The sequence below is a fragment of the Aristolochia californica genome, unplaced genomic scaffold (assembly GCF_029961685.1).
Source record: "Aristolochia californica isolate CCGP_79_NKW_82.1479 unplaced genomic scaffold, dmAriCali1.0.hap1 SCAF_13, whole genome shotgun sequence".
In the NCBI taxonomy this organism is placed as follows: Eukaryota; Viridiplantae; Streptophyta; class Magnoliopsida; order Piperales; family Aristolochiaceae; genus Aristolochia; species Aristolochia californica.
This window is the reverse complement of record NW_027181804.1, coordinates 6,076,584-6,100,973: the sequence shown is the minus strand read 5'-3', so window position 1 is coordinate 6,100,973 and position 24,390 is coordinate 6,076,584. Positions and strand designations below refer to the sequence as shown.

Here is a 24,390-nt window from a genome sequence, read left to right as displayed (position 1 = left end):
TTCTAACTAAAATTTTCTTTTTTCTTCCTTCAATTTTATTTTTTTAGTCATATTTTTGTTTAAATTTTCTTTTTTCTTCTTCCATCATATTGGTTTGTGTTGTCTTTGAAAAATAAAATGTTAGAAAAACCATTTAGCTTTGATTAAATTTTTAATAAAAAAGTTTCTCTTTGACTAGTTTTTTTGCACTTGTACCTTCTCATTTTATTTTTTCCTCACTTTCTATTAAAGTAATAATAGCGTAATTTTCTATCCTCTTTAACCTTTTCTGTTGGAACCCCTAGAAAAGAAAAGAAAATGAGGATTTGACCATTATTATTCCCTAAAATAGTTAGTTAAAATGAAATAATGATAAAATTTCCTTTTCACTAACTATTTTTGGAATAATAATGGTCAAATTCTCATTTTATTTTTCTTATTTTCTTTTCCTGGGGGTTCGAACCCCTAGAAAAGAAAAGAAACTAAAAATTTGATCATTATTATTCCCAAAAATAGTTGGTGAAATTGAGATAATAATCAAATTCTCCTTTTCACTAACTATTTTTGAGAATAATAATGGTCAAATTCTCATTTTTTTTCTTTTCCTTTGGGTTCCAAACAGACCCTTAGAAAAGAAAAGGGGAGAGAAATGTACTTTCTATTGTTTGGCAACAAATAATCATTGAGAGAGAAAAAATAAGAGAAAAAATCACTTGCTCTCTTAGTCAATAATTTTTTTCTCACAAAATGATGGAATTTGAGGAGAAAATAAAAGAAATAGAAACTTGAGAGAAAATTTTAAAATATTATAATTTTTTTTCCTTTTATTTTTCCACATGTATCCAAACAACGGAAACTACATTTCTCTTCCATTTTCTCTCTCATTTTCTATGGGCACCTTAACAAGATAAAAGTAATCTCTTTTATTTTATTTTATTTTCTCTCTCTCCTTCTCTTATCTTTCTTTTTTTTCTCTCTCCTCTTTCTGTGTTCCAAGCACAGCCTAAGAATTGTCATAAATATTAGAAATTTCGGGTCAAGGATTTTTTTTTTTTTTATATCCCTATTTGTCCAATTAACGTGAATCGTACCCTACAATACTATTGGATTAGAAGCCCAAAGAAAATGGAATAAAAAAAATTCTCATCCACCATGAAGGGGATGTAACTCAATTGGCTGAGGATTTAATTTCCACTACTTTCTATTGAAGCAATAAGAAACACATTTCCCTATGTTCTCTAACATTTTCAAAGAGATGTATTGTTCAAAACTTAGGCTATTACACTTTTAAGTAGAGGATCTCTTTATTTTAAAAGCTTTGGACTTATGCTATCATGTGTTATAGAGACAATCGGAAACCGGGAATTATCCACCAGAAAAATCTGCTGCTCACTTGTTGGAAGAAATTCTCCCACCATGAACACTCTCACTCCACAATATAAACCAAACAAACTCCCAAGCACGGGATATCCCCGGTAGTCTGTTTGAATAGCATAGCCAACAATTTTGGAGAAGCGGGTGATCTCTGTGTTTCAACTCTTGAATCTGATCCTCGCAACTATGAGGCAAACTACGAGACCCTCGCAAGGATCTCAATAAAGTTTGCGAAGACAAAAGGCAATCTATGAGAGCTTTTATTAGGTGACTTCAAGAGAAGATGACTCATTGGCTGTAACTTTCTTTCCTATCATGCATTCTTCATCATAAGGAACATGTATAAAAATCACTATTCATGGAAACAAGGAACATAAAGAAACAAAAGTAGCTTCATATATAGTAAGACAACTGATCATTCTGCCTCGTTTCACAACTTGACATGATCGTAATCCAACCATTTCCTTGTCTACATGTTGACAAGTAAGACAATATCGTCTGATCTGCCTTTAAGCTATGGCCAGACAACTTTATTATCATCACATTTATAATATCAAGCTTCCTCATCTGTAATTTTGTAGAAGTTAACCTATATCAATCGATAGAAGGAACCCAAACCAGATCATATTGTGGGAGCCAGTGGCAGACTGGATCAATGCCTGGCTTTATCCCCGGCACAAGGAAAGAAGCACGGTTGTGGCTCATGTCCGTGTGACAGACTGTAATAGCTTTAACTCTGTCGCCATTTTCTCCCATTAATGTAACCTTGAAAACACTGCTCTTGTTCATCTGGTGGCAATAGAAAACTTTGGCAGGGAAGGGCAGCGAATGACAGGCCACCAAGCTAGGTACAGGTACAGCCACAGGCCTTTCCATAATTGTATAATTCTGCCGTAGAAATTGTTGTGAATGTGATGTATCTTCTGAGTTTCTGTAGCGCTCTGTTCTCAGGAGCTGGGGTTTGGTCTTCCATCCCAATGTGTCATGAACAAATCCAAACATGGATTCCAAGGAGAGGGCACAAAACTTCTTTTCTTCTTTGAGGGGTGGGAGGTTGCATTGCTCAAGGATGTATGGGATGCCTCGGTCCTGAGGAGAGTCTTTGAGAATTGAGTACATTTGAAGAAGGTGAGGAAGAAGGGAGGATGAGAAGAGGATCGAGTTGGCTTCTTCTGATGACAGGTATGGGGGAGATGTGGATAAATCTCTGTTGGGGAAATAGATGGGCATCTGCTTGCCCACCGTCAAATCCTTCATCAAGAAGGAGACCATATCAATTAATGACACCTTTGGATCATCATCTCCGTTGCCTTTAGTTTTTTTATCATCGCCACCATTATTCTCCGGACGTGACAAGAAACGCTCAGGCTTTTCGTGATAAACAATCTCTCCAACCTTAGCAAGTTCTATAAGTGCTTTTATCATGCGATTTTCTTGACTCTTTATCTCATTCCAGTGACTTTCAAACTTGTTTGTCACCTTCTGACTTCCATCAGCAAACTGCAATCAAAATTAAAATTTAGACTTAAAAAAGAAAAAAAAACAAAAACAAAAAGAACTGGAGAGCAAGAAACCTGACAGAAGAAAGAGTTTACGATAAGGTATTTGAAGAGTTTCTTAGGGAGGCTTACCATGACTGCCAGAAGAAAGAGGAAGATGAAGCTCCACCAAGTACCTCGACGTGCCATTTTCTGGAAGGGTATCGATGAATGGCTCTCACCGAGTGTTGGTATTTATATAAGTAGTCTTGCCTTGGATTGGTCTACCTCCTCTTGAGGTTTTCTGGGACAGCTCTTATTCTATTCTCATGCTGATATACGATTCAAGAAACCCCGGGTTCTGCCTACCCAACCGAGAAGCAAAATATGCATGAAGCGAAGAATTGTCCATCACATGATATGTATTATTACTATTATATGCATTACTAACAAGAGATTTACACTGTTTTTAGGCAAGAACAAAGAGAATTATACTATAATATGCATTACTAGCAAGAGAGTTATACTGTTTTTTAGGCAACGACAAGGAGAGAACAAAAACGTTTTGATTGAGAATAGAGATAAATGAAGAATTGCAGCACTCTTGTTCATGAAACTCTCTGCAAAAAGAATTAAATGGACGTGTTTATTATTGTTATATGCATTACTAACAACAGACTTGTACTGTTTTTTGCCAACAACAAGGAGATAACAAACACGTTTTGATTGAGAAAAGAGGTAAATGTTGAATTGCAGCACTTTGTTCATGTAACTCTATCTGCAAAATTTAAAGAACTTGTGTGGGATTCATGAATAGTGTTTGAGACCTATGTGATCCTCTATTAACAATTGATATAAGATGCTCGGGCAAAAATGTTGACAAGGAGTTGATTATGTTATGCGTTTTTTTACTTGAAACCACGTGCATGCATGCACGTGAAAGCCAGGGGTATGTGTGTGTGTATGTGTGTGTGTGTATTTCTTTGATTTTAGTCTTACATTCCTAAAAACAATGGAAACTTTGAGGCTTAAATACATGCACACTCCCGCTTCTATTGATCTTATGTGAAACACATGCGCACGCGTACATGTGAGTGATGATTTTAGTAGAAAATCACTTCCTATACTTCTTAGTAAATAATAATATATACTTTTATAATGTCTAGATATTTGATCAAATTCTTACTTTAAAAATATCTTAATCAATACTCTTTAAATCAGTAATTTAATTTAGTATTAACAATAATGAATATAATAAATACATAAATATAGTATTTTATTAATAACATAAAAATAATTATGCTTAATTAATTATAAAAAATAAAAAATAAAAAACCTAAACAAAGATGGTTATTTTTTTAATTTATAAATAAATATCTACATTGTCTATATTATTTTATATAAATAAATTAATAGGTTATTTTATTATAAAAAGACTTTGATAGAGGGTAATGAGGGCTAATACTTTTAAAGCCCGGAGAGATAGGAGGGATGAGGGTTCAAGGGCACAATAGCACGACGAAACAGTGAGCCAACAGCCAGCTAGAGACGAGAGGGATGAGGGTTGGGAAGCAGAGAGGGTCGAGAGAGCGAGACGACATAGAGCAAAAAATGAGAGAGATGAGGGTTAGGAAGTAGAGAGGGTCGAGTGAGAGGAGGATGCAAAGAGTGTCAAGTGAGCGAGTGAAAGTGAATGAATTGGGTTAAGGCTCAAAATTCACTTTCACTCGTTTTACACTGGAGTGAGTGAATGTGAATGAACTAGTTCATTCATTTTTACTTTCCATTGTGTGCATGCACTAACGCTTTTGGGTAAGTAAAAGTGAAATCACCTTCACTTTTACTTTCCCTCAAGGTGCACTAACAAGTCTTTAGTGTTCGCATCTGTATACTGAGCTTTTAATATCATATATTATATATTGATAAAAAAGACTTTTGAGTCTACTTTCCAACACAAAATGAATTTTTATACAAAGAGAAATTGATATTTGAAGTAACAAAGGTCAGACTACAAGAAGGGTTCAAGTAATAACAGAAAGCTTCAACTTTCAAGCCGTTTGATACCATCAAGAACGAGACTTTATATGCAAAATTATATATCAAAATAAATATATACAAATATATTTTCATACCTATCTAACCAATTTTCAATGTGAGCTTTTTTTAAGGGAGATATAAATCTCAGAAGAGTTCATGGTCATGTTAGCCAAAGAAGAAAGAGTACTCAATTTAGCTTGATTAAAGAGTTGAAAAAATAGAAAATTCTTTCCCTCAAAATAAGTAATTTTACTGAAGAAAATTTATACTTCAATGAAATTCATTGAAGTCTAGTTTCATAAGGAGAAAATTTTATGTCAATTTAATCTATATTTAAGGAGATATTTGTATTGGCATAGGCAAGAATCAAGCTATAGAATAAATAATATCATGAGATCATAAAATATTCAAGAACGAAGCTTTTTATGTCAAATTAGCTATCAATTTAAAGCTCTTTGAGCCTAGTTTTATTGAAAAATAAACTAACCCAATGAAGGCAAGAAGAGAAGAGGAGAAAATAAGTATTGCCAAGAAGACCATTCAAATAGACAAACTACATTTGAATGTAGAAGAGAGAGAAAATGTTTTGTTAAAAACTATCCAAACATTCATTTGAACTAACTGAAGAAAACAAAATAGGTGTCATATGAAGACCATTGGACTTAATCATAGCCATTAGAACAATTTGTTTGATTAAATTTGTGAGTGAAGTTTTAGAGCATCCATTCAGTCACTATAAGTCTTCAAAATATGTAACTAACCTACCACTCTGATTAGCAACTCAAATAAAAAATTAAAACATTTACCTGTGATTTTAACGTTCAATTTGGTTGATTTCTGCAAAAGAAATAAGAGTCATTTCTTGAGAAAAAACAACTATTTTTTTACCATTCATTTGAGTTCTATTTAATCAATTTTGCACCAAACACCATTCACCAAGTAATGATACAGTGAACCCAAAAAAAATATATAAGAACTCACAACCCTTCCAAACATCTTGTGATTTTCAATTTCAAGAGAAAGGCCCCAAACAAGAATTTTTTATAAAAGCTAAGCACTTGTGTATTTGATTCTGCTTAGTATTTTTCATGTTGAACTTGTTGTTCTTATTGTAAAACTATTTAATTTGAGTTAAGCATAAGCTTTGCCTATGGTCTTTATGTTAGACTCTTAATTAATGCCTTCCACAACCTTTTATAATACTTTGTTTTTTTAGCTTGCAAATTAAGGTCTTTATGTTAGACTCTTAATTAATGCCTTCTACTTAGAAATCAATTTTTTTAGATCAAATTAAGTTGTTGTGGTTGTAGTATAATTACCTAGGATTGGGTATACTTTTGTACTTTAATTATAGTAATATTTGTCTTTTAAAAGGCTTCCGTGATACATTATGAAACAAATAGTACTTACAATTTTGTGAACTAATCAATTAAGGTTTGGATAAGCTGATTGGTAGTTGAAAGTCCCTATGTAGGTCTAGGGACATGTACTTAGTTGCTATTAACTGTAAGTTTTTTTGTGGGCAAATATTGTAATTTTGTCCTTTGAGGTTTGTTGTTATGGATACCTGTTTGATTGTTGAATACAGTGAATTAAATTTGAGGTATAAACACCTTTAAAGAGAATTAATAATCCATGAAGATTGTGAACCACTATAAAAATCATACTTGTGATTGTATGCTTTCACTATTTTGAATTGCCAGAAAAATGTTTTAAGCCAAGTTTAGAGCTATTGAAATTCAGTTTCAACCAACCATTTGTGGAAGTCATTGAGTGATGGTAGGGGAGATGTGATCTTTGCACAGGAGGTAAATGGTTTGCTTACATCAATTTAAAGAAAAGTTTGATGAGTTTGTAGTTTTTAATCACGCAACGGAGAATGAGCCCGAGGTTGTGCGCACTAGATCAAATTCGTATCATCTCCTTCATTGGTGATGATCGAAAGAGCTTTCTTGAAATTAAATTTTCCATCCATTAATCAATGAGATCATACTCAAAATGGTTGATTTTTTAGTTCTTGGCAAGCCTATCGACTCTAGAGAGTTGGGAAAACTTGGCATAAATGTGATTTTCCCAATCTACAAATTTATTGGGAAACTAATTAATATGGGATGCCTCTCTCACATGATACCTAAGATTATCTTCTAAGGACAATCAATTGTTTTGAGGGCTACAGTACTTCATAAAATACCCTTCTCTACTATACTATTGATTCACAAAATGAGATGACATAGTTAAAAGCACTTCATTACAAATATAGATTTCAAAATTCAAGTCCCACCAATAATGATCTAAACAAGGTTATTTTGATTCCAAAGTAAGAGAGATCTAATTCAAATTTACTGGACTAATCACAATTTCAAATTACATGAATGTAGATATTTGGATTTTTAAAATCCTAGCCCCAAAATTTTATGATTATGGAAATATTACATCAAATCCGTTTGCTAGGATAAACAATATGAATTCAAGGTAATCGTGATATGATTCTAGTAAAGATAATGCTAATTAAATACTAATTTCAAAGTAATGACACAAAAATATTTAGCTCTTTGGAAGATGTCTTTTTAAATGCCCAAATTCAAACTCCAAAATTTGATTTTAAAGTATGAAAATGCTTATGAGTAGGAATCTAGAGGATGTTTGTTTGGAGTGAAACCAACTCAAAATAAATGACTTCCCACATTCACAAGTGGGTAGGTGTGGCATCAAATCGAGCTTAGCCTCAAACCTAAAATTATAATCGAATTCGAACCCGATAATTTTAACCGAGTTCGAGTTCTAACCTATATATAAAATTTTATATAAAATACATATCAAATAAATTGTATATAAAATTATCTATACATTCTGCATAAAATTATTCATTAAACTACATAATTATGCATAAATTTTATTCAATAATCAAATATAAAAACATCATTGAAATATCAATATTAATTTACAATCACTCAAATAAAAATTATACATCCAGTATACATTTATGAACTCTAACTTTTTCTCTTCGTACTAAGGAAAAATATACGAAGTTCCCTTCGCATGAGCAAAATCTCCACTTATGACAAAAACAAAAGAAAAATTAATTATTATCTGATTAAAAAAATACCCTTCCACTACTAATTACTTAATATAGTGAAAAATATTAAAAATTACCAAAATAAGAATAAGATGAAAAATCATGTAACTGGTAGCATTATCTCCACAATTTTCTTTTCAAAATATAATCATAAAACAAAATTTTAATAAATAAAACTAAAAAATATACTAAAAATATCATAAAAATAATTATTCAAAAATAGCTCACCTTTATCTTCTTGAGGATCAGTAAACTAATCTACCCATTTGTCATCAAATATAGATTAGCATAGCCTCACAGTAATTCTTTAATCTTTTGGTTCTTTCTCTCTCCTCGGCCACCGGTTGAAATGCAGACTCGAGAAATGGAATCGCAGTTGCGTTATTAGATTGCCGCACACAAACAAATAAACAGGGGACAAACGGAATCGATGAAAAACAACGAAACAAATGGATGCAAAACCCCACTTTCTAAAAGCAATAAGGCATGATGTCTAAAATCTTAAGTTAAATTTGAAATGGGAACAGAAAACCAGCCAGGCTTCTGAAATTACAAAATCGCACAGACGGAGTAGCAAGTTTTAGGGGGTTTTCATGGTGAATATGAGCGAGGTGTGAGGTTAATTTTTGGGTGGATTGTCTGAAGTCTACTGTGAATTAGTTACGAGAGTGGAAGAAGGGGAAACACGAGCGGCGGAAGGAGGCTTGAGGCCACGACAGTCGCCTTTCCCACTGTAAACAAAAAAAACCAAAACTTACCTTAACAGTCGATTTCCTTCCGTTTTTCCCCCACATCCCCACACAATCCGAAAAAAATCCCGATTGGCTCCGAAAAGTTAACTCGCATTAAGTTAACAAACTAACTTGTGAATTTTCGAACCAAACCATAGTTCGGTCAAACTCGATTCGTTAACTTAAACAAAATTGATCTATTCAAGATCCAGATAAACCAAATCAAAACGAGTCAAAACCAAACCATGTTTGAACCGCTAGCGTTTGGCTCAATGCCCCCTATAGGTGGGGCAAAAGGGGCTGTTTGGGTTCGGGTTGGAGTTCAGGTTCTGCTCAACCCTACTGCTTCTCTTATTCACTAACCACACCGCATCCATCTCTGTTTGTGTTTTAGAGTTCAGATTCATAGACGACCAACCCATTCCCACTGTGAACAAAAATTACTATACCAAAAAGTTGACAATCGATCTTTCTATGAACTGAGCATGGGTAGAGAATCGAATATAACCTGATATTTATTAATCATCTAACAAGGCTAGTCGGAAGTTGGCTATCCGCATCCTATAATATACTCTTGGAGCACCAATCCTATGCATGTTGGCACTACGTTGCATATTCAATAGAAAACACTACGAAAATCCAATGGAAATATACGGGGTGCTTAAATTATGAAAACACTTACGAATTTGCGATCATCCGTTGATGTTTGATACCCAACAGGTTCACAATCAAAATCTCATTTCCAAGCTAGTAAAACAAGATCAAAACCTAATTGACTTGAACGATTCGATCAGCTCTCTGTCTGCTCTCTCAGCCTCCGAATGGTACTTCTCACAGTTACGGCACTTGCAGTACTGCAAATATATGATTCAAAAGAAAATGGGTCAATAGCAAAGACTTAATTCTTAGATCGTGAGATTACAGCAATTTGGCTCTGAATCAACGTAAACAACCACAAAGAGAGCAGCGTCTTACTTCAATGTGTAAGCGCCACCAGCTTTAACTTTGCCACAATCCTTGCAGCCCCAGATTCCTACAGCTTTCCTCTTCACTGCATACTGAACTTCAACAAATAGAAGTTAAACATAATTATCCAAACAATAAAGCCAAGAAATTCAATGATAAGCAGAATGCGGATGGATCACCTTCCCACAGAACTCACAGAAGTACTTGGCATGCTGACTCACTTCCATTTTCTTAATCTGCTTCCTCAAACTGGCACCATACCTTGTGCCATACTTTCCAACAATTCCTGCCTTCTTTGTCCTCTTTGTCTGATTTGTAAAAAACCATTAACAGAAAGTCAATCACGTACACAGCATGATAAATATCAAGTTCAGTAAAATAAGACAGCCTTACAAGTAAATCACTCAAAAAAAAAAAAAAACATTAATTTTATACAGAACAAGATGCTTACAAGTCATATGGCAAACGTTACCAATTTTCCTCCTTCAGGAGTTCAACTTAAAAAAAAGCCCCATTATGTTGTAATAGGCATAAAAAAAGGAAAATTGGCATAAAGCCTACAATGTTAACTGCATCAGTTCATAAATAAGCAATAAGATGCAAGTCTAATGGTTTAGAGTTTCTTTCTCATCTTGCATATTTACCTGCACTATGTCTACAATTAAGGTTGATATTGATTTTTTGAAAGTTTTACATCTTTTTATTCTGAAACACTTGAAAGATGAAAAACTAGAGATATTGGCAATGATGCAAATACAACATAAACAATGAGAAATTCTTGAAATTGCAACTCCTCAGAGACATAAAATTTGCCCTAATCCGTACTCCTCTCATGACTCCAGGACTGCTCAATTTCTCATTGCGCAGGAGGTGGTTCCACCACATCAAATCACTGAGAACTATGAGTGTAATCAAGGATATTATATAAATTTTACCTATTTTGTGGGGGTAAGAAACCACTTGTGTCCCTCTCTGCCCTCTACCAAAACCAACAGACTCTGTTCAGCAGCCTCTTGTGAAGATTTCATGACTCAAATTTGAGACAAACACTACATGGGTTAACAAACAATATTTACAGCACACTAAGAAACGGTTCAATATTTCACTTGATAAATTTGATCTCATGCAGATACACTATGTAAAGTATCCTAGGAAATAGGCCAACGTTTCCATTTCATCAAGGCTTTAACATTTACCAAGTGAACCTGACTCCTTTAACAGTACCAGTGGTTCAGCCTAATGACGTTAAGAGACAGTTTTACTAAGCTCACTAGATTATGCATAACTACCAACACGTCCTTATATTTGAAGTTTAAAGGTAGAATAAGTAACTCCATAAAATTTGTAATTGGAACCATACTATGTACAGAACTGTCAGCCAAGACACCCCTCGGTAGTTGCACAATTTATCATCCATAGAGGGATAAATTCAGATTTCTTAAAACCCTTAACCTTGCCTGTCGAAGTACCACTACATTATTCACTAAAAAATGAATTCTGAGAATGTTAACTTCAACTGGAATGCATGACATCTACTGATATCCACTTTAAATTTCTATCCACACAACTGGAACTACCAATAGGTTTAGACAGAGGCAAGAACGTCATAAAATAGAATGCTGGATCAAAGATATCGAATCCAAACGTAGGTAGAACATGACAACTTTACAAACACCCCCAACATCATAAGAACTCTTGGCATGAAGAGCCAGTGACGATTCCCATGAATACAACCATTAGGGCTTTCAATTATTCATTCTCAATATAAAGCTGAATAATCGTAGGGCATTCGGCCCTCAGCTAACTCAGTCCAAAGTCAGACTGCTTTTCCTAACTCGCTAACAACCGCAACGAGCTGAAAGCGCGTCAATATAAAGGCCACATTTCAGTCGCATTAAAGTAGCCACTAGGTCTTAATCCAATTAAAGAATGAAAAAACGAAACGGCAAACAAGCGGACGAACGATAAGAGTGAATTTCAGGGAAATATTAATCCTGCCAGTAGTTTGGAGATGTGTATTAGTTGTATCTGTTAGCACGCGCAGGCGCGGCTCAAAGAACACAAGAGCATAACAATGGCCAATGAAATAGCACCGGATTCACATGGAGAAACGAGCTTTACATACCATTTTTAGCGAGCGAAGGTTTCCAAGGACACTGACGGAGCCGGAGAAGCCGATGAAACCCTAAGAACCCCTCGTAGCTGATTCGATTGGTATATATAGGAGACCCACTGCATACACGCGCTAATGTACATGATAAGCCTTCGTTTAGAAAAAAATAACGACACTGCCAGCATTGAAAGTGCACTATCAATGCTTGTAACGATTAGAACACAATTCCACACGTATAAAGCCTCTCAATATGCTTATTTCATAATATAAACGTTGAGAGAAACCACTTTACCTAGTCTATCCAATGCTATATAATCTTGCAAATAATCAACCAATCTTAGTACTGGAATCAAAATTTGAAGGCGATAGAATGGGCTAGAACTTGAATCTCAGGTTTAACCTCAATGATGAAGAAATTACAGAGCTAACAACCCTTATCAAATTACTTGGAAGCACTTTTATTCAAGAAGCTGGACTTGATGAGATAGTTTGTTTTCAAAGGCCTAACATAGTGGTAATTATTGTAAAGTTGTGTCCAAATCTCATCCCAAAATGACTAATCAATTTAAGAAGTCTCTAATCCATATTGGACTATTATTTTTTTATAGTTCTACATATGGATAATTTGGGTGGAAGCCCATCTTCACAATTATATCTCGCCGGTTCAAGGAAAGGACATACAAAAGTTTGAGAAGGACCCTCTATCAATTGATTGGATGGCCATAGAACTCCCAAAGAAAAACACTAAAAGATTCAGAAATAAAACCCATACCGAAGTTCAGACAAAGAGAAAAAATGGCTATAAAACTGATTTTAAGAAAGTAAAGTATCAATTGATTGGATGGCCATAGAACTCCCAAAGAAAAACACTAAAAGATTCAGGAATAAAACCCATACCGAAGTTCAGACAAAGAGAAAAAATGGCTATAAAACTGATTTTAAGAAAGTAAAGCACCATCACCCATTCTCAAAACGAGAAAACAAGTTTGACTCTACTTTTAGTTTCAGTTTTCTTCATCGTCCTCTTCAAGATTACTTTGATTGATTTTCCTCTTTGGTACTCTCGGAGTCGTCGCTTCTTCTCATTAATTCTGTTGCTCATGAGTATAAATATTTCCTTGTTCTTATGAAAACCGATTTGTCCACTCTTTACTTTTAAATAATAAATCATTTGTTAAATACCAAAAACAACAAAAGAGGGAAAGAAAACCCATCACCTTCCTGAACTCGGAAATGTTTTTAATGCAGAGGATGATAGTGAAAAGTCGACTGGTTAGAAAGTATTTTTAAAGTACAGAAGTGAACAGAATAAAAAGAGCACAATAATATAATCATCCCAGGAAGATGGACAGATTCAGTGATTGATGTAAGAAGAAAAAGATCGAGTCATTGAGTTTATTCATTACGGAATCAAGTTTAGTTTATAATCTAATTGAATCCCCAGTCAGCAATCACAATATATGATTTTACATAATATTTTTCAGAGTCCATTGCAAACTGAGAAAATTAAACAGTATCAACTATTCATTATGATTCAAACAAGATTCTTATTGAATGTACTCAGTAAAGAACATGATTCCTTATTTGGACCATATTTTGTTCAGGCGATTGCTCCACAGTTGTAGAAGCAGACGCATCGGTAGTTGAAGTTAGGATCAGCTTGGCAGACTCCATTGCCGTTTTTCAATTCGTAGCATCGTTGCCTGCATTTAGAGAGCTCACACGCATTGGGGTTCAACACTACAGAACACCTCTTCTGTGCTTCCACCGCAGGCCAAATCAGCGCCACTGCATGCTCAAATCGTTACCAGCAAAAAGAAGCAGTTAAGAACATCGGTGTCAAATTTTCTAGCTCTCAGTGACTGTATGTAAGAGACGAGACGACGAACCTGAGCAGAAGACGAGAAGGAGTAAAATGCAAGAGAAAGAAAGCTTGGCCATTTCTGAATGTCTGGAATAAGATTGCTATGTTGAAGATGAAAAATGGGGTTGATGCTTGGGCTGTTTATACAGATGATGGATTCAAGATCATCAGCTTCAGTGGTTGGAAATGGATACTCTGTTGACAAAATCAGCGTGAAATGATCTGGTCCTTTAAATGATAAAAAAATTTCTCTATTCGTGAATCGAGCAGCGGTTCTCTCATAAATATGAAATCTCTCTCGTGCTTAAGTTTAAAAGACATTAGAGCGTCTGAAGCACCCGTCCACGGAGCCTCTTTGCTGGAAAGAAGAGGATGATAATATTGTTCATGCATAGTATTTTCTGGTGTATTATATATAGTCTTAAGGCCCAGTTAGAGCTCCACCTGAAAATTTGTATCAGAAATTAGTTAAATTTTATAAAAAAAATTAATATTCGTTAGTAAAATTTCCAGTAAAATTATAAGATAAAATTTATATAATAAAATAATATAAATTTCTAATTATATGATATATAATCTTATTATTATTTATAAATAAATATATAATAATACAAAAATTTTATAAAATGTAAGAATTTTTGTACAAATTTTAAATTAAAATATAATATATAACTTTTAAATATATATAAATTATTGAAATTTTTTTATATATAAACTTAAAATCTAGGGTAGAAGCTCTTCTGTTGTGAGAGGAAAAAAAGGGAAAGAGGGAGTAAAATTTTGTCGTCCTCATCAATAGCTTGAGGATAGGATCAGGTGGAGAAGAAAGAAGGGAAAGAGGGAGAGGGAGTATAAAAAGGATTTTGATTTCTTTAATTGAAAATTTCTCCCAAAAGAATTATGAACATTTTTTGGAAAGGGCACTAACAAGCCCTAAAAAGTTTCCTTGCTGAAAATAAGAGCACCATGAAACGGAATGAAGCATTATATTTCATATTTTATGTTTTGAATAATATTTTTTAGCCTAAATATGTGACACTGTGACACCCACTCTCACTTATAAGGTTAGAAAATAATCAAAAGTATAGTTTTTGTAACTCAACATGTTAACCTTTAATCAAGTTGGCCCTTTAATCAAGTTGGCCCAGTTTCAGAATGGCAAACTCAGCAATAATTCTTATTCCTCGACTTTCAACCTTGAGGACAAAATTGATACTCAAGAGGGGTGTAATGATAGAGACCCAAAGTTATCTCCAACGAAGAAAAAGAGAAGAAGAAAGAAACATATAAAGCGGTACCACCCAAAAATTAGAAAGTGGTGTCACATCCTAGAAAATAAGATCTCAAGGGTAAAAAGATAAATTTATCCTTCAAGGAGCTGGTCAAAGATACAGTCAAACTTGTGTCTCTTGAAAAATATGGAATCCTGTTAGAATAGAATTTTTTTTTCCTTTGATTGATGTAATGTTTTAAATTCCTAGAATCTCTATAAGATTGATGTAACATCTCAATCTCCTAGGATCTCTCCTTAAATTATATAATTAAGGAACCTTATTGATTGAGGAGTTTCCCAAATAATAAATAGGAAAAAGTATAAATAGGGGTGTTGGCTGAAAGAAATATTAGTCAAGTCTTTTCCAAATCTCTCTTTCCCCTCTCAAATTCGTGCCTAACACCTTCTCCCTCTTTTTCCTCTTTTTTTTTTTTTCTCTTTCCCCTCAAGATCTATCTCTATCACCCTCTCTTCCTCTACTTCTCTCTTTTTCTAACTTTCTTAACCTCTCATTTTCAACTCTTCCTTTCACTTTTAGAAAAGATAAGGACCTCTGACAATAAGGGTTTTTATAATTTGGTACCAAAACAATCCATTAGGAACTACTCCGTCTCAACCGCTAACCTAATAGAAGATCGATTCAACCAGTCTACAAATCCAGTGTTTAAGTAGATCATCGTTTTACCAAGAAACATATTTGATGTGGTAATATTATACTTGAATGAAAGATATTCAAGTCTAGTTTCGAAAGAAATAAGCTTTAGGTCAATCGAATATTTTTAAAAAGAGATGTTTGTATCGAAGTCAACTAGGATCTCGTTGTTGAACAAATCAATTCAAACAACCAGAAAGGATTCAAGGTGAGATCTTTATCTGTCAAAGTATATACCAAATCAAAGACCTTTGAGTCTAATTTCTGGATCAAAACAAAATTTGGTATTCAGAGTTATATTTGATGGGATATCATCATAAGGATCCATAAAGGTCAGTCCTGCTGAAACTTTCTTCTTTTTTCCTTGAGCCTATTCGACCTAGCGCACCCTTTCCTTTGCCCTATTACCTAAAACCCCTAAAATTACTTATTCATCATACTCCACATGATGCACCTTATCCTACAGTGTCTAGGTCTCCACCCAACCACACACACACAAAAAAAAAAAAAAGAGAACATTTCCTCACCTCTTAGGAGAAATAAACCCCTCATAATTTCTCTCCCATTTTTTTTAGCCAAACCCACACCCTAGAACTTACTAAATCACATCCTAACCTCCCTAAACACTCTCCCTCTTCTCCAAAATCACTTTTACCCAAAAAAGAAGCATGGTGAACAAAGGATGTTGGAACAACAACAATAACATGAGGTTGTTAGTCACAAGTTTGGCAAAAAATGTTTGGGTCAAAAGATCACTAATTTGGAAGGACAAATGCAACACCCCAAGTATGTTTCAATCCTACATGGAAGCAAAAGTGGTAAAACCTCCTTCCCCTCCTCAACAAGCAATAGATCATGGAACCTCAACAAAATATGTTGAAAGTAAGTTTTCTTGTTCACTACCACAAGATATTTCCAAAACGTTGAAAAGTAAATATGGAAGAGTCTTACATGACTCTCATAGTAAGAAGTCTCATAGAGCCAGAATTAATATGGTGTAGTCTTACAAGAGGATGTCTCACAGAAGAATCTCAGTTAAATGTCTTTTAGTTATGTTAGCCTTCTATTTATGTTCAATCGTTTAATTATTTTAGGACTCATCTTTTATTGTTTAACTTTGGGTGTAACTAGGATAAGGGTAATCTAATTGTAATTTGATCCTACTTGTTTCCTCTATCATAAATAGAGGCTGATGGACTCAAATTACATCAAGTCAGTGAAGTTTTTTTCTTTTCCAGAAATTCAACATGGTATCATATCAGGTTTTGTGAGTTGACTCAATCAACCCACAAAGATCATGTGATTCTTTACTGATTTATTATCTCTAGTGGTTCAGGTTCATGTTCTATATTTTTCTTTTTTTTATCCATGTGCTTATTGTTTTCTTAGCATTCTCACCTCCATACTGAAGTTTTAATACTAATAATTATATATTTATGGAAATATCATCAAGCCTACTTTCCAACGCAAAAATAATTTTGGCAATCAGAGTTTTATAAAAAGAGAAATCGATATTTGAAATAGCAAAGGTCAGACTACTAGAAAGTTGCAAGCCGTAGTAGAAATTTTTACCTTTCGAGGCATTTAAGCCATAAAAATGATACTTTATGTGGAGAATTATATGTCAAAAGATATATCTTAAATTCTATTTTCTTACCTACCAAACCAATTCTCAATTGGAGTTTTCTAGAGGGAGGTTATGGTGGCCAAAGAAGAAAGAGTACTTAGTTTGACTAGATTACAAAGTCCGAAATCTATCAGATTCTTTCTCTCAAAAGAATTATATTTTATGAATAAAATTTAAATTTTGATTAAAGATTTCAAGGTTTAGTTTTATAAGGATAAAGTTTCATGTCAATCTGATTTATATTTAAGGAGATGTTCTCATTGGAGCCTGCAAGGATCAAGCTACCAAATGAAGATAATCAAGAGGTCATAAAAGATTCAAGAACGAATATTTTTATATCAAATTATGTATCAATTTAAAGATATTTGAGACTATTTTCTTTTCCAACCAATCATTTGTGATTCTAATCTATATTGTGGGATATATTGATATCAGAAGTACTAAAGGTCTATTCTGCCATAAAGCTCTCATTTTTTCCTAATTTTTCTCCTATTATCTCTCCTTGCATTTGTTTGAATTGAGTTTCCTTTTCTCCAAGAATCCTAGTTTTTAAGCCAAATTTCTCTTCTAATCAGAGAGCTTTGGTCAGAATTAATGATTCCATAATGTGCTTATTCAAGGTATGTAAAATGTTTATGCTTCAATGTTATTTTCAAGTTTTGTGTTTTTGTTACTTAGTTGTATATCTTACTCATCCTCAACTCTCTCTCTATCTCCCTCTCTTCCTCTACTTCTCTCTTCTTCCCTTCTCTCTTATTCCATCCCTCTTAACCATTCATTTTCAACTTTTCTTTTAACTTTTCGAAAAGATAAACACTTTCACAATTATGGTTCTTATCAGATTCATTGGACTCAAAAGGCTTACATTATATAGACTGGGCTGACTGAGCATTACTACCCTCTAACCTATGTACAGTTAATCGTTTAGACACCCATTAACTTGTGCATTAAGCTACCTACTAGGTACATGAAATATAGACACTTCTAGGCTCTTCTTCTCTCTTTACTAGCATGGTTTAATATATTGGGGAGGGTAGTAATGCTCAGTCAGCCTACCCACCTTGATGTCACTATATCCCTAACCTATCTCCAATATCAAAACACTTACTTCCACTTTCACTTTCAACTCAAGCCACCTCTAAACCAACTCACAAATCCAATCATCCACACTACATTTAAAAAAAAATACCACTTTCATAGTACTTCAATATTGAGGGCAAGGTTGATCTTCCAAGAAGGGTAGAAAGATAAAACCCAAATATTGTAAAAACAATCATGTACCAAGTTAGGCGACGGGTAAAAATTGTAATTTAGGGGACATTTATTTTTACAAAGTCTAAGGGGCATCATCTTAAGGGTAAAAGTAGCAATTTGATTTTGTTTTTTAGAAAATATCGGTCGGGTGCACTACTTTCGACACGTGAAGACGAATTTCTTCTATGATTCCTCGACTTTCAACCTTGAAGACAAGATTGATACTCAAAAGGGGTGGAATGATAGAGACCCAAAATTACCCCAATGAAGAAGAAGAGAAGAAGAGGCAAAGAAGAAGAAAGAAAACTAAAAAGTGGCACCATCTAAAAATTAGAAAGTGGTGTCACATTGTAGAAAATGGGAGCTCAAGGGTAAAAAGGTAAATTTACCCCTCAAGGGGCTGGTCAAAGTTGATGTCAAACTTACCTCTCTTGAAAAAGATGGAATCTTGTTAGAATAGAAAAAAAATTCATTTGATTGATGTAATCCTTTAGATTTCTAAAATCTCTATTGATGTAATATCGCAATCTCCTAGGATCTCTCCTTAAATTATGTAATTAGGGAATCCTAATTGATTGAGGAGTTTCCAAATAATGCATAGGAAAAATTATAAATAAGGGTGTTGGTTGAAGGAAAAATCAATCAAGTTTTTTTTCAAATCTCTCTTTCCCCTCTCAAATTCGTGCCTAGCGCCTCCCCTTCTTTTTCCTCTCTTCTTCACTCTTTTCCTTTAAGATCTCTCTCTATCTCCATTTCTTCCTCTATTTTACTTGTCTCTTCTTCCCTTCTCTCTTATTCCAACTCTCTTAACATCTCATTTTCTGCTCTTCCTTTCACTTTTAGAAAAAATAAGGACCTTTCACAATTAGGGTTCTTATCAGATTCATTGGACTCAAAACTCTTACATTATATAGACTCGGCGGACTGAGCATTACAACCCTCTAACCTATGTACAACTAATAGTCTGGACGCCCATTAACTTGTGCATTGAGCTACCTACTAGATACATGAAATATAGACACTTCTAGGCCCTTCTTCTCTAATTTATTGGGGGAGGAGCTTCCTCCTCAAGCTTTATAACTTGCACTCTCCTACTTGAATAAAAACACTTGCTGAAATAAAATATTAGACTGACCCTACTAGGGCTCACTCAAGGTTAAACTCGCCTTATTCTTCTAGGCAACCACCATCGCTTGTTTGAGCCTTCTAAGGCTGAGAATTGGGTTCGTAACATCTTCCCCTTTGCTGGCAAGGGATAAAAGAGAATTGGGTTCGTAACATCTTCCCCTTTGCTGGCAAGGGAAAAAAGTTGCTGCTATTGTCAAAGAAAAAAAAAAAAAAAAAACCATTGCCCTCTTCTTTTCAATAGAGAAATTTAGATAATCAACGATAAGTAAGACTTAGGGAACAATCCCTGATTTTACGAGGATGGTTAATTACTTAAATTGATCTGACATGATATTTAATTTAACCATTAGATTCACATTAATTAATTAGGTTCTTATTTTTTATTCTATTTTTATTTCTTATGTCCATGTTTAGATGAATTGATGTTTTAAATTTTATATTTAATGATAAAATGAAGATAGCAATATTGTAAACAAAATAAAGTAAATGACATTCTTACAAATTGCATCTTTTCCAAAGAAGAAAAACTTGGGTACAACCAAAGTTAATTGGACTAAAATCCAACATCCTTTCATTGATTTATATAGTGATATCCTTTCTTGTGCTATTTATATAGATATAAGAGACAAGTTGAAGTGTATCATTTTTTATTTGGTGTGACTTGAGATATTCAAATTAAAAACTACTTGTGCATGTGATTAAAAATTCATGCATACAAGCAATTCAATGTAAAAACCAACTTGCACACACCATAAGGACAAATAATTTTTTTTGTTATCAATGTTCCCCTAGTGGTAGTTACCGCCCAAAAACCCTTGCTTGGGAAAATTCCATTATTAAGCTCTAATAGTTGAAAAATTACAAAAGAGATCTCAACTCTCTTTGGCATGTGTAGCTCAATACACAATTTTACACAATGTCAATCTCCCCAAGAGATTGTTGCTAGATTCTAGCTCTAGCTAGACCTTTCTATCTAAATTAACAGGTTCTAGATGAACCTTTCACAAATTCATAAAAGAAAGGAAAAAATTACACCCTTAATTGGAGAGGTATTTCTCCTTTAGAGATTCAAGTTATCTCTTCCTTTATAGCACGTTATGAAAAGATCGAGGAGCTTGTACTATGATAAATGCAAGGATGATTGAAAGAGAATGATGGTTTTTCAAAATATGTGGCTCTCTCTTTCTCTCTAAAACACTTTGATAGAAATTTGCAAGATAAAAGATGTGGCTTGAAGATATGCCAATAAAAGCTCATTCACTCCTTTACTCACGGTTTGGTGGAGCATCTATAACTTCTCTAACTTAGACTAGCCATTATTTGTCTGTTTGTAAAAATTAGTACTTTGATTGATCGATCAATCGATCATAACATCTACTTTTCTATCAGACATGACTTATTGATCAATTGACTGATCGATCAATATGTTATTAATGGTCCAAAAAAGTCAAGTTAATCGATCATGATCAGTGGATGATCGATCAATCAAGATTCCCACTAGTTGTGCAATTCAAGTATGATTGATCAGTGTATTTTCCTATGAATGATCATGCTTGAAGTCCCTTACTGGCAAGATTTTGACTGATTGAACATTCCATGAAAATTTTGTTTGCCTGGAAAGTAATGATCGATCGATCAATCCAAGTGGGATGATCGATCATGTGTTATAGCATGAAATGACCATGTCCTAGATGATTGATCATACTTTATGTTCATGGCCTACATAGTTCTAGATGATCGATCATTCCAATGTCAGTTTAAAAGTGTAGACTTTTTAAAGCATGAGAATTTTTTTCTAAGTGCTCTAACATGTTTCTCAAGGATGTTTATGATGATCCTAAACATTTCTATATGAAAATTATAAGTTATCTGATTTCATAAATGTACTCAAGGACTAAGAAGTTTGGAGTGCTCTCTTACAAAAATTTACTGAGTTTAGATGTTTTCTATAATGCTTGAACTCGAGTTTTCTCGTTGTCTTCTTCTTTGTGGGTGCTTCTTCAAGAGATGTTCTTCAATTGTACTTGAGGTCTTCAATTTGGCTTTGACGCTTTAAACTTTGAGATGCTCTTGAAGGTGAAATAGCTTAAATACTTGGATTTTCAAGCTATTAGTTCAATTAAGTTTTGTTATCATAAAAAACAATGTTGGAGTCAACCTACGGTCAACAAAGGAGGTGCACAATGTAGCTTTCATACTTCCAAATGAGAAGAAGGCTCTTTTAGATCAATAGATAGATAAACAGTGACCAAGTTTGACTCAAAAAGGAAATAAAAAATAATTCCTCTATGAACATGTATGAATGAAGAAACTTTAAAAAAGTTTAATAAGGAAATTTTTGAGATGGTACATAATAATAGAAATAGAATTCTCATGTAAGGTGATAGATGTTCAATGCAACTTGACCAACTTGGAAAGAAAATTTTTAACAAAGAAATTAGGAAAGTTTAGGATAGTAATATTTGAAATTTAGAATGAGGAAATAAGACTTTATAATTCAAAATTTTCAGGCTTTGTCCAAAAGGAAACTAAACTCATGTTGGGAAAAAACTTCTCTTTTAGTAAACTCATGTTATGTGAGATCAAAGAAAGGTAACTCTTAAGAAGGAAATATACTCAAGTTGGTAAAATTTTGACTAGTTTGAAAAAAAAATAGGAAACTTAGTCAATCCAAGATTAGCAACTCAAAAAGAGAAAAAAAAAGGCTTAAATTTAGATTTTCACATGCAACATGCTCCTAACATAACAGTGGATATATCTCTCTAGAAAGATCGGATTGGCAAATGGTTTGTTGGCATAGAAAGTAGACTCATAGAGATTTTTACGATATAATTCTCTATATAAATTCTTGGCCATGTTGGCACAAAACATCACACAAATTGAGGGTTTCTACTATTGTTCAAAACTTTTTTACTACCTTACTCAATTTCTCTTTGTAGACAACTTTGATAACAATTTTTTTTTTTTTTTGTGTTGGAAACTAGACTTTAATATATTTTTTGGAAATATAATTTACTATATGAAAAGTGTATTAAAAGAATGTGAAAACCAAGGAAAAAAACGAGAAGTGGGAAAAGAAGAGAAAGGAAAAAACAAAATACTTTTTTTTTTCTTTTTCCACTTTTTCTTTTTCCTCATTTTCTTTGATATATTTTTCTCCTTTTCCATGTCAGATCCTTACTCACTTTGATACTATGTTGATTTCTAGGGCCTTCTCATAATCTTCACAAAGGGTTAGGAGTCGAAGGAAGAGAAAGAAGAGGAGAGAGGAAATAAGGGAGGGAGAAACCCGAGAGAGAGGAAGAGAAGGAAGGAAGCAAAGAAAAGAGAAATTGAAAAAGAAAGACTAGAGTTGAATGCTCAAATCCACGCTCTCATGCCTCTATTTATAGTTGAAGGTGTGAGATTACAATATCAATAAACTCTTAGTGTTACACCTCTTAAAATAAAAAAGACATAAAAGGATATACACCAATTTGTATAATTACAAAGTTATGTCACCACTTGGGGGGTCTTTTAACACGCTTCTAAAGGTGAATTTTAAAATGCACTATTAGAAGAAGAAAAAAACAGCCAACAAATTTTGGAATTCTCTGGTAGAGTTTTACCTCTTCCAACAAAAATTATATTCCATTGAAAATATCTTTCTTGCATGAATTTTTCTCCCCTGGGAAACTTCCTTCCAACAGAACTATGTTTTTGCTTCAAAAAGATAAAAACATTTTAAGAACAAGTTCAAAAATTCATTTGGAAATATACATTTTCCAGCGAAATTGATTTTGTTGGAAGAGACTTAAAATTTTTCTAATGAATTTTAAGTTTTGCTTATAAAGGGTTTTGTTCTAGTGAATTTCAAAATAATTTCCGCTGTTTCTTCTTTCTTTCTCGTTTTCTTTTCTCTCATTGTCTCTCTCTACCTACGAACACGAACTTGCTATCGCCCGTTCTGTTGATGTGCCACCCCTACCACACTCCTCCTGCTACTATTGTATGCTTTCCCTTCTACCACACACCTATTTGTTGTTATCACATTGCTCTCATATAACGTCGCCCCTTGCCACCACCCTAGTGCCATTACAAAAATGGTTTTTTTCTTGATAGCATGTTTGGCTATTGAGGGGTGCAAGTAGGGTTGGGAGTGCCAATGGGTAGATTTTATTTGTTAAAAATTTATATTTATATTATGATTAATCTTAATTTAATGAATTATTTTAAGTTATGTTATTATGTTTATGTTTTGATTATGCATTTATGTGTTCTAAATATTTGTAGTGAATTAATGACTAATTAGAAAATAATAAAAATAATCAGTAATTAACTACTTAGTTAATTAAGTGATCAATAGTTAAATAAACAAAATAATATACTAATTTAATTTTTAATTAAAACTAAATATTTCTCATTAGTCACAAATTATTATAATTAGTGATGATCAATTAATTATTTATTGAGTGATGTATATATTATTTCAATTGGATATATATATTACTATTTTTTTTATACATTGTTGTATATATCTAAGACAATATTAGGAATATAATTATTTTTGAGTATTGGATCTTTAATGTTTTTTCATATTCTATAACTTTTATAAGATAAAAAATAAAATAAAATTAGGAGCTTCTTTCTACTAAAGAGTAACTAGCGTTTCCAGGTCAACCAACCATCTCCCAGTTTTGAATATTTCCGAAAGAAAACTAAATTTCGTTAGTCAAATATCGCGGCAGGTAGGGATCGAACCTACGACTTTCTGCTTAGGAAACAGACGCTCTATCCACTGAGCTACAGGCGCCTCATTTGATAGCTGGATCCCTCTTCAATTATTTTGAAATTATTTA

The 24,390-nt window shown here is 33.4% G+C and overlaps 2 protein-coding genes and 1 non-coding gene across 3 annotated transcripts; all 3 read right to left on the bottom strand.

Moving 5' to 3' along the window:
- Nucleotides 1-1,947: 1,947 nt before the first annotated feature.
- LOC137948583 (BURP domain protein USPL1-like) lies at nucleotides 1,948-3,041 on the bottom strand. Its single transcript, XM_068794674.1, has 2 exons — nucleotides 2,985-3,041; nucleotides 1,948-2,853 (listed from the first exon to the last, which is right to left on the bottom strand). Exons 1-2 carry the CDS (start codon nucleotides 3,039-3,041, stop codon nucleotides 1,948-1,950), a joined length of 963 nt encoding a protein of 320 aa, XP_068650775.1.
- Nucleotides 3,042-9,313: 6,272 nt separating this feature from the next.
- On the bottom strand, nucleotides 9,314-11,838 carry LOC137948720 (large ribosomal subunit protein eL43). The gene is made up of 4 exons (XM_068794870.1): nucleotides 11,767-11,838; nucleotides 9,821-9,949; nucleotides 9,651-9,733; nucleotides 9,314-9,529 (listed from the first exon to the last, which is right to left on the bottom strand). The coding sequence occupies exons 1-4, from the start codon at nucleotides 11,767-11,769 to the stop codon at nucleotides 9,466-9,468; spliced, it is 279 nt and encodes a 92-aa protein (XP_068650971.1). The 5' UTR covers nucleotides 11,770-11,838; the 3' UTR covers nucleotides 9,314-9,465.
- Nucleotides 11,839-24,271: 12,433 nt separating this feature from the next.
- On the bottom strand, nucleotides 24,272-24,344 carry TRNAR-CCU (transfer RNA arginine (anticodon CCU)). Its single transcript has one exon. It is a non-coding gene; the product is annotated as a tRNA-Arg (tRNA).
- Between the last annotated feature and the right edge of the window lie 46 nt (nucleotides 24,345-24,390).

Excerpts from the sequence above, each read along its gene's own strand:
- LOC137948583 (XM_068794674.1), bottom strand. The coding sequence starts at position 3,041 with ATGGCACGTCGAGGTACTTGGTGGAGCTTCATCTTCCTCTTTCTTCTG. Across the intron at positions 2,854-2,984 it reads TCTTTCTTCTGGCAGTCATG|TTTGCTGATGGAAGTCAGAA; the intron begins GTAAGCCTCCCT and ends TTTTGATTGCAG.
- LOC137948720 (XM_068794870.1), bottom strand. Across the intron at positions 9,734-9,820 it reads TCTGTGAGTTCTGTGGGAAG|TATGCAGTGAAGAGGAAAGC; the intron begins GTGATCCATCCG and ends GTTGAAGTTCAG. Across the intron at positions 9,530-9,650 it reads GGTGGCGCTTACACATTGAA|TACTGCAAGTGCCGTAACTG; the intron begins GTAAGACGCTGC and ends ATATATTTGCAG.